Source organism: Ochlerotatus camptorhynchus, unplaced genomic scaffold, assembly GCF_037179485.1.
Source record: "Ochlerotatus camptorhynchus isolate MF236.1 unplaced genomic scaffold, CSIRO-AGI_Acam_v1.1 ptg000022l, whole genome shotgun sequence".
NCBI classification, from domain to species: domain Eukaryota; kingdom Metazoa; phylum Arthropoda; class Insecta; order Diptera; family Culicidae; genus Ochlerotatus; species Ochlerotatus camptorhynchus.
Window position 1 is genome coordinate 2,761,263 of NW_027040514.1, and position 10,801 is coordinate 2,772,063.

A 10,801-nucleotide genomic window follows, 5' to 3' on the forward strand; every position below is an offset into this window, starting at 1 on the left:
CACCTCCTCGATGAAACGCAAATACCGGTCAACGTCTTCGTCCAAACTCAGCTCCTGGTGGATCACAAGTTGCGAGATGTTGTCTCCCATGTTGCTGACGAAGATGTCGATGGTGGAGGTGGCCAGGCCGGCTCAACCGGGTGGGAGAGTCTGGCGCTAATATGGTGTAAAAAGCCTCTTGCAGGTCGTCGTTCAGGATTGTGCCGTTTTGGTTGCGTCGACTGCTGCCCCATCGAACGAGTTTCCGGTATCTATTCTTTTTTTTTTTTTTATAATTACTTTATTTGTACAGGCTCAATCGAATAAACTTCACAGAGCCGAGTTATCCTTTGCGTTATACATTATTACTGTCTTAAATTTAAAGTTAAAGGAACTGGACCGAGTACTCGCGGTTGTCTCGAGGTTAGTGGAGATTTACAATTTTGACGTAGGACTACGTCTTTGATTTCTATATGGGGGTACACTTTGTGAAAACCGAAAATGGAACATGTAACAAATTAAGAAAGATTTTGAACGTTAATAACTCAGCTGCCCCTGGTCCAATTTCAATAACTTTATCACCAATCGATCAGTAATATGGCTACGCATTGATAAAAATGCTTCCGAATGTTGATTTTCAACAAGAAACTATTGAAAAACTGGTAAATGTTCAGCATTGTCCAAAAGCGTCGAATTAACTAACAAATCCACCAATTACCTACATGCATATGCTGCTTCCCCAGCACAGTCGTCAGAGAGTAGTAAGTAGACGAAACAAGTCGAAGTGGCATTCGCCTCCGATCCTCGGGCGCGTGCGAATAGGGAGCCATGTTCAGAACCAAGCGCAAATTCTTCGAGATAACCACCATCCGTCGTCTGGCTCGCCGTGGCGGTGTCTGACGTATTTGATTTACGAGGTGTGCTGAAGGTGTTCCTGAAAAATGAGATCCGTGATGCTGTCACCTACACTAAACACGCCAAGCGTAAGCGGCCATGGATGTCATCTACGTTTTTGAAGTGACAAACGCACTCTGTTTGGTTTCGGAAGTAAATCATCACCAACATTGGAAACAAAACGGCTCTTTTCAGGGCCACCAATCTTATTACAGAAAAGAGTAGGAATAGAATTCAGGCAGATATTCAGAACCACCGACCACACAAAATGCTCATGTTATCAAACTGGAAGCAGGGATACAAATTATTTTGATCAACCTTGATCAACTTTGAATCGCCACGGTCGGATATTTTCGATGGAAGAAACAACAATCTAGCATCTAATTCGACGAAGACGGCAGGAAACATTTCTGGATCAACAATAGAATAGGGCCCATCAGCATTTGTAAACAAACCGTTCCAAAACCTCACAAATCGAAGGCCGCTCACACAAACCAACACCAACATCTTGTAGGCAGAAGTTTCCCCTATCCGATGATGGTGTTGATTTGTGTGGGTGGCCTTCGCTTTGCGAGTAAAGGGCTTTGGAACGGTTTGTTTACAAATGCTGATGGGCTCTTTTCTATTGTTGATCCACATTTGTGAAGCTGAGTATTTACGAAAGAGAGTGTCGATGAAGAGAATCGATCAATGTTGATAGGACCTATTGAAAAGTGATGCGAGATTTGTTTTCCGTACTGACCCCTAATGCTACCGACGCCAGGGAGCATGCCTTAGAAAATGCCGGTGGCGCCGACTGAGATTGGACCCAGGCCTGCTGGGGTGAGAGGTAATCACGCTAACCATAGACGCCGATATCTATCACGGCGAATGAGAACGACCCAAATTTGAGTTTAGTTATCTCAGAAATAAGAAATAAAGTGCAGGAACTCAGCGATGAGTAAGTTTGCCTTATTTTTTCCCAGGTTTTTCCAGGATTTTCCAGGGAAAAATTCCCGAATTTGAGAAAAGTAAAGATTGGATTCACTCAGTATATTGGTACTACTCCGAGACTGAGTTCCTACACTTTTGGCGATTATGAGTGAACTAAACTCAAATTTGGGTCGTTCTCATTCGCCGTGTACGCAAAAAGAAAATAGCCAGTGTCGCTACTTGATAGCAAACTACTCATAATGGGAGGAGTCTTTGTAGCTTTTATACCACTTGATTGCACATTATTCTGCTTTAACCTAAAAAATATAAAGCAGCGCTGCTGTCTGGTATCAGCTCATTCTCTGCTTGTTCGTCAAGCAGTACAGTCCGGTATTTGCTCGCTCTGTCGAGTTGTTTTAAAGTTTCTAGTTTGTTCCAAACATTCGCAGTTTAATCGCGTCGTCAGTAGTGTCGGTCGCATCGTGTGATGGGAAGACAGCGCTCCCGGAGCAGGCTCCGTGAGAAAGCGGAGAAGAACAGTGGTGAGTGTAGCACGAGTGTACCTATTTCAAATAGGTATGCTACTCTTCCCACCGATGTTGGAAATACCACCTCCGCCACGGTGAAGCGATCCAAGAAGAGGAAGAAAAACCAAGGCCAGTCCGATGGTGCGAGTGAACGTGATGACGTCACAGCAACGAACGCCAGCGACATCGGTGATTTCGGCGACGCCATCGACAACGAAAATTCTGCCGGCCCGAGTGCGGCAAAAGTGAAGCTACCTCCGTTGGTAGTGAAAAATGCTCATCTTAATGAGCTCATCGCGGATCTAGCGACGCTGGGCGTTAAAGCCGAATACAAGTTGGGCAGAGTCGGCACCAAGGTGGTGCTCCGTACCAAAGCGGAGTATGACTTGGTCGTCGCCCACCTGAGGACTTCCAAGGCGGAATTCTTCACCCACGACATTCCCGGTGAGAAACCATTCAAGGTCGTCATCAGGGGTCTACCAAACTTCGACCCGAAGTTTATCGAAGCTGAAATCAGGGACCGGTACAAGCTGGCCCCAAGTGCCGTCTATCGGATGACAAGAAGAGACGAGAATGTGAAGGCTTATCCGGATAGCCTTTTCCTGGTACACTTCCAGAAGGGAACGGTGACACTCAACGCGCTGAAAGCCATCCGCTCCATCAATTGCATTATCGTCCGCTGGGAGCCATACCGTGGCGGCCATCGCGATGTGACTCAGTGCCAACGGTGTCTGAACTTTGGACACGGCACCCGCAACTGCAACATTAAGCCACGCTGCGGCAATTGCGCTCAAAACCACGCCACTTTCGACTGCCCTGCGGATGGAGCTGTGGTGTTAAAATGCGCCAACTGTGGTGGTGCTCACCAAGGTTCCGACAGACAGTGCTCCAAACGCGAGGACTTCAAACGGATCCGAAAACAGGCGGCAGCTAACAGCCAACCAGGACGCAAGAAGGACAAAGTCCCGGCATTTCGGAGGGAGGAATTCCCGCCTCTTTGTGCTCCTCAGCAAAGGCAAGCGAATTCGCGGGTGCATTCCGTTCAAGCAACTTCTGGTGATTCTGCTGGCCAAAGCCCCCTTTCCCCCCCTGGATTTTGGAGACAACCACCAGCGCAAAACAACAACCCCGATCTGTTTTCAGCGGATGAACTGATGGAAATTTTCGTCAACATGACCGGTGCTCTACGTAAGTGCCGCAATAAGCCCGAACAGATCCAAGTGCTCGGTAAGTTCATCATCCAGTATGGTGTCTAAACCGCTAACCATCGCTACCTGGAACGCTTGCTCTGTAAGAGGAAAACAGATTGAGCTTGCCGACTTCCTCCGCAAGCATAGCATCGACGTGGTTCTTCTAACTGAGACCCACCTAAAGTCCGGTGACAGCTTCTGGTTGCCTGACCACAACATTATCCGGCTTGATCGCACCAGCTCCAGGGGGGGTGGTGTAGCGGTCATCGTCAGAAAAGGAATCAAGTTTTGCACTCTGCCCCACATCCGCACCTCTATCATCGAGGCCATTAGTGTGGAGGTGGAATCACCAACTGGAAACATCCGGTTCATCGCTGTTTACTGCCCACGCCAGTGTACCGCAAGCAACGGATTAGGAATCCAATTCAAGAAGGACCTGACCGCCATCACCCGTACTAGCTCCCGATTCATCGTTGGGGGCGACCTGAACGCCCGCCATGAAGCTTGGAGGAACTATCAGAGGAACCGGAACGGATGTCTATTGTTCGACCACGCACAACATGGTCTGTACACTGTGCAATTTCCGGACGAACCAACTTTCATCTCTCCGGCGGGAAATCCCTCCACGCTGGACTTTTTCCTGTCAAACATCGGACTATCCAAGCCGGAGGCGCACAACGATCTCAGCTCCGACCACCAACCGGTGGTGACTGAAGTCGGTGTCAATGTGGTTCCTGCTAGAAGCTGCCTGCGTAAAGACTACCACCATGTCAACTGGGTGCAGTACGGACGAATGGTGGACAGCAACATCGATTAAAATCTACTGCTCGACACTGTAGATGACATCGACCGGGCGTTGGAAGGACTCCAACAGGCCATATTCGTGGCAGACGAGGCGTGTGTTCGACAAGTTCCTGTGAGGGGTAAGTTTGTTGCTATTGATTCCCACACCCAATTACTGATTCGGTTGAGAAATGTTCGTAGACGCCAGTTTCAGAGGACTGGAGACCTGGGCAAAAAACGTGAAATTGCCGATCTGAATAGGCAGATTGCTTCCAGAATGGACTCACTCCGAAATAAAAGTTTCGGGCGTGTTGTCCAGAATCTGGATGACCGCTCCAGACCATTCTGGAAGGTAGCCAAGGTCCTGAAAAATCATCCCAAACCCGTTCCAAGCATCTGGAAAGTAGCAAAAATCATACCAATCCGCAAACCCGGTAAGGATCCAACATTCTCTTCAAGCTACAGACCAATCAGCCTCCTTTCAGCGCTGAGCAAATTGTTCGAAAAACTCATTCTCAATCGTTTGCTCAAGTTTGTCGAGGAAAATAACATTCTCCTTCCGGAACAGTTTGGGTTCAGAAAGGGGCACTCCACCAATCACCAGCTAGTACGGGTGATGAATAACATCCGAAGTAACAAAGCTGTATCCAAGTCCACAGCCATGGCCTTGTTAGACGTTGAAAAGGCGTTTGACAATGTTTGGCATGATGGACTTGTGTACAAGCTTTGTAACTTCAACTTTCCTTTACATCTTATTAAAATCACCCGTAACTACCTCCAGCAAAGGTCGTTTAAGGTATCGTTGAATGGTTGTCTTTCCGACACGTTTTCCATCCCAGCAGGAGTCCCGCAAGGCAGTCTGCTGGGCCCCTTGCTTTACAGCATTTACACTTCCGACATTCCTCCCCTTGGAGACGGTTGCGTGTTTTTCCTGTTCGCAGATGATACCGCAATAGCCGTCAAAGGAAGGATGCCTCGCGAAATAACGAACAAACTTCAACGATGCCTTAACGCCTTTGCTGATTATACCACCACGTGGAAAATCAAAATCAATGCTTCCAAAACACAAACAATCATGTTCCTCCATCGACAATCACCCAAACTAAAACCGGCTCTTTCTTGTACTGTAATCATGGATGGCACAAGGGTTGAGTGGTCCACCGAAGTAACCTATCTCGGGATGTTGTTCGATGAAAAGCTTCTCTTCCGTTCGCATGTGGAGAAAACCGTAATCAAGTGTTCTGCCTTGGTTAGGTGTCTGTATCCGCTGATTTGCCGCAGATCCCGCCTCTCAAGGGTGAACAAACTGGCCGTCTACAAACAAATACAAATCATAGAACCTGCGATCCTCTACGCAGCTCCGGTGTGGGAATCATGTGCACAGACTCACAGGAACAAAATCCAGGTCGCTCAGAATAGAGTGCTGAGGATGGTTCTTGATCGTCCTTTCGACACTAGAATAACAAATTTACATGAAGAGGCAGGCATTGCCAAAATAGATTCCAAAATTAACGAAATTAAGACTAAATTTGCACAAAAATGTAATTTATCAGAACATGCTTTGATAAGCAATTTGTATATAGTTGGTTAGGTGTACATAGTAGTTGTAGGTTAGTTGTAGTTGTAAATAGTAGTTATAAGTAGTCTCCTTTTTCAAATTTTCAAACAAACCAATCCCACCAAGGTGGTCATTCTCTAAAACAGGCCTGATAGGACTAGGAACTGTAATTAATAATAATTGAAATTTCACAGGAACTAAAGTTGAAAAGACGCATCTGTGTCACTTGATAAGTTATACATGTAAACCACACAAATTCAAGAAATATAGATCATTTAAGTCAAAAGTCAAAAAAGAATTTTCGTTCACTTTCGTTTCAACCTTCACTGAAGATACATCTACCATTAATTGGCAATGACTGGACGCGGCAAGGGAGGAAAAGAACTCGGCGTCATCGAAAAGTGCTGCGTGATAACATTCATGGCATAACTAAACCTGCCATCCGTTGTCTGGCTCGTCGTGGTGGAGTCAAGTGAATTTCCGGGCTTATTTACGAGGAAACCAGAGGCGTGTTGAAGGTGTTTTTGGAAAATATTATTCGTGACGCCATTACTTACACCGAACACGCCAAGAGGAAGACCGTCACCGCAATGGATGTCATTTACGCTTTGAAGCGGCAGGGACGCACTCTGTACTATAGTCGCTATATTCATAGTCTGGCGGATAGAATTTCGATCTATCAAAAAGTGGAATCAATTCAATATATTTTAGACCAACAATGGAAAAGGTACTATCAACATTTATAAACAAACGTAAATTATTCTTTCCACGCCAATCGAACGCAAACTACCGGCATCACCGGATAAGGGAAACTTTCCACAACCCAAAGATGATATTAGTTTGCGTAGGCGAGCCTTGAAAATGGTTTCCGACGTTTTGTTCGCAATAGCTGATGTGCTCTTTTCTGTTGTTAGTCGTGATTTGCTCAATTGGTGCCGCTATTTGACAGTCAATTGGTTCCCGAGATTCTATCCGCCAGACTATGAATATAGCGACTATACTCTGTACGGATACGGAGGATAAATTAGCATCATCGACTCAGACAAAAAAACGGTCATTTTCAGGGCCACCAAATGAATTAAAAAGGTGTTTTTGATTAACTTTCTTGTCGGGATTTGAATGGTGGTAGTGATGTGATCGAATGATGATTTTTTCAGTTTAAGGTTGTTAGATTTAACCGAAGGTGGTCGTTACTTGTATGAGATCTACCACTACTAATCCAGTACCGACAATCATTTGCATTCATTTGTTGTGTTGGGGTAGTTCCAGGTAAGTAGTGTGTTTCCACCTAGGTTGTACGCGCCTTGGTTAATCTGAGGGCAATCATAGTCATACTAAAGAAAATAAACAGAGAGAACCCCGCTAAAATTTCTATTCGTACACAAAACACAAGCTCCTGCTGCAGTTAACAAAACTATTTATTGTATCATACCACGTAGTCCTACGTCATCATTGCGCACAACCCCATTAGGCTGTCCCTTGTAGTTTTTTTTCCTTGATTTGCTACCGACGCCAGGGAGGCAGCTCCCACACCTGGGCCCTACCGCCCAGGTGTGGGAGCTGCCTCCCTGGCGTCGGTAGCAAATCAAGAAAAAAAAAATGTTTTGCAGTGTCAGGTACTCTATTTTGTAGTCTGTGAGAGGGAAATCACAAATCAAGTGCCATCAAAATACATGGCATGTTGAGAAATTGAACTAGTGAGAGCAAATTTTCTCTCTCGAGTTTTAATTTTTTGGCTCTCTGGGGACTGGTAGTAAAGCAGGTAAAACTGTATGGGGGAAAATGATTTTTATTTAATTGTAGCTTGTTTAACAATAATTTCCGGGACAAAACTGAACGACAAAGTCCCTGACTAATTTATTTAGGTTGTCGTTCACTTTTTTTTACCTGAATATGCACCGAAAGCGAATTATTCCCACTTCTCTCAATTTCTATATGAGGATTTTTATCACTTCCTACCAGCGGATCAGCGCCATCTCTGTGGAAAATGGCCGGACGATATGAATAATTCGAGCCGTTCGCAAACGCCGCGACCTAGCCGCAGCCTCCTGAGATGCACCAAAAAGCAACGTACCGTTACACGAACGTCGCAACCAGACGAGAAGGAGGAAGCTCGAAAAGGAGGATAAACCCTACCACCTATAGGCGAGTAAGAGAGGTGCCACAGTCGGAAAAAGTGTTAGTTTGTTTACTTAAATGAACCATGCCCATTTTGTTATGGCAAGTTTGCTATAAGAAATGCTCCTCGTGTTTATTAGTGAAATTCACATCAAAGATTGATTAATTGAGTAGGAAATCAGTTTGGCACGGCATTTGTGACCAGCATACACCTTCCGGTCGTACGAAACAGATCAAAAACAGTCCAAATCCGCAGATAAAAATTTTTGTTTTGAATTTCTGTATGGCAAAATAGTGAACTTTTCGAGAAAATTAACGGCAAAGAACTCACCAACACTGGGAGACCGTGAGTTCCTGCCCACCTGTCTTAAAAACATCTCGCCCTACCACCACACTGTACACAAACATCATCCTCTGACCGAATGAAACCTCAAACCATTCAAAACAAAAGACCAAAATCGCTTTTTCGAATGATAGCTGCAACCGGATGACGGTTGTTTTGAAAAATACTGGATGAAACTTGTTATGAGAAGGGATAGGGCCTTCAGTTGAAATGTGTAATGCTCTCTGCAGAAAGGCTGTCATACTAAATGGAAATGCATATGGTATTGGTTCAGCCCCATAACGGAAATTTTTCAAAACGATGATGTAAATAATTCTATCGAACGTCATTTTCTGATCTGAGCTGACAAACGAGGTGGAAGCATATGCATCGCTATCAGAGCTGTTACGAACAAAGGTAAAGGATGAAAACCAATGTTTAGCTAATTTGTAGTGGAGGAGGTTTTCTCCACCACAAATTTTTTTTGTATCCATGATGGAATGACTTATTATGGCTATTCAGTATGGAATTGTACATAATCAAATTATAAATCTAATTAAAACCACTTGCATGTCACACTGTTCTTAAATGTTTGTCATCTGAGTACCGTATGTTTTATAGCTAATTTTCAAACGAAAATCATCCTGTATTTGGATGACAGTCATATGGATGTTCATCATCTGACGACGAATTCAACCATAAGAAAATCATCCGAAATTCGAATGCATATTGTTAAAGGGTTCGAACAGAACAATGCAATAATCATTCGAAGTATTGCGGATGTTTTGGTTCAGTGCAGGAGACGGGAAGCCATCATTGTACGCAAAGCTTCTACCGCTTAAAGATCATGTTTGGTCATGCGAGAACAACAGTAAGAAATAATAAATGTAAAAATGTGTAAATATAGTGGTTTAAGGAACTGTTTAAAAACAAATGTTTTCATTCAAGATTCTAAATCCCTGATTTGAAAATGTAGTCTTTCGGAGTGTCCGCCAGTTTTCGATTAAGAAGAATATTCATGCAGTCCACTCGCGAACACAGCAATCATCGCCAGCTGGCATTCTGTAGTGCGCAGGACATTCGGTAGATTGTGAACTAAAGTGTTTCATTTTTGTTTTTTTTTTTCATTGCTCATTTATTAATAATTATAATTTTGTACCTGATTTGAATAAAAGTATGGATTAAAACAGCGTCAATTATCTCAGCAGTATATGTGATGCCCGATTACCATTCATAGAGCTACAGTCACAAAACAAATCAACCGAAGGACACAACTTGTAAGCTTAATTCTTGATAGGTGTCAGCATTAGAATTGACTGAGCTGCCAGAATAAGTATCTATCTCGATGAAAGTACCATAAAGTTCCACCGAATAGTGACCATCCTGATTTTTGTTAACTTTGTAGTGCATTTTAAGACACTCCTGCGCTGTGCGCTTAACCTGTATGCATTTGTCACACTCTTCGGCCATAATCTTGGCTTGACAGTCTAGGATTGCCGTTTTATCACCATAAATACCGCACTGCATAGTCGCTCGTGCCAAATCAATCCCCTTTTTGTCATGCCAAAGTCCCATGCGCATCACCGTACACCGCAGTAGACAGGCTCCATCCGATGCATTGTAGGCACCCTGCTCGACAATGGTTGACAGTTGATAATCGGAAAGGCCCAGTATATATGCACACTGTCGCATAACTCTGGTGTACTGCAAATCCGTCATTGGCACATAGTGCGGAAGGCTGGCATTCAGCTGACCATATTGATCGTTGTAGCACTGACCTGCTTGCTGAGCCCGAAGACACTTGTTGTAGATGGGAATCGACGAGTAGACCTGGTCCAGACAACGATCGGTACGATTCTGATAGCACTTGTCGTCCGCATCAGGAGTGAAGAAGTAAGCATAGTTCCGTGTGAAGCTTGCCTGCATGTCATTCCAATTGTGGTTAACAATTCCAATGCAATGGACGTTGCACTCTCCGTTGCCATCGTTGTTCAGGTATTGACCGCACTCACCGCCCGATGTGCTGAAACTTTTCAATACAGCATCGTGTTGTCCGGCTTCAATTACACCGCTTGCCAGAGCCACCAGGGCTATCACTATCGAAATCCGAAGTCCCTTCATTACACGTTGGCTAGCACACGATCGCATATCCACTTGATGAATGTGCGAAATCGGAATGATTCTACTGTTCTGTAGTTTACCGTAGCAAAGTGAGTGGCTTAAATAGCCCGTCGGAGCCGAGGTTTGTTTTCGTGCGAACGCACGTTCAAACGTGCAGTGCGTTCGCAACAAGAAATCTGCAATAAGCTGTGCATTTTGCTGGACGTGCATTTGTTCCCAATAGACAATCTTTTCAGGAAATTCCACCGAAAAATTGCATCGGTCATGGTGATAAATTATGTTAAAATGTGTTAATCCTAAAGTCGGGCGTGCTTCGGCGAGGAGAATATTTATCGTTTTCTTTCAACAACTTTTGATACATGATAACTTACATATTCAGAAATTTACTTGTGTTGCA

General features: G+C 44.4%; 1 protein-coding gene across 1 annotated transcript; it reads right to left on the reverse strand.

Moving 5' to 3' along the window:
- Positions 1-9,461: 9,461 nt before the first annotated feature.
- Positions 9,462-10,429, reverse strand: LOC135704223 (general odorant-binding protein 45-like). The gene has a single exon (XM_065225702.1). The coding sequence runs from the start codon at positions 10,402-10,404 to the stop codon at positions 9,541-9,543; it is 864 nt and encodes a 287-aa protein (XP_065081774.1). The 5' UTR covers positions 10,405-10,429; the 3' UTR covers positions 9,462-9,540.
- Positions 10,430-10,801: the final 372 nt, after the last annotated feature.

What these genes read in the sequence shown, in the direction of transcription:
- LOC135704223 (XM_065225702.1), bottom strand. Translation starts at nt 10,404, where the DNA reads ATGAAGGGACTTCGGATTTCGATAGTGATAGCCCTGGTGGCTCTGGCA.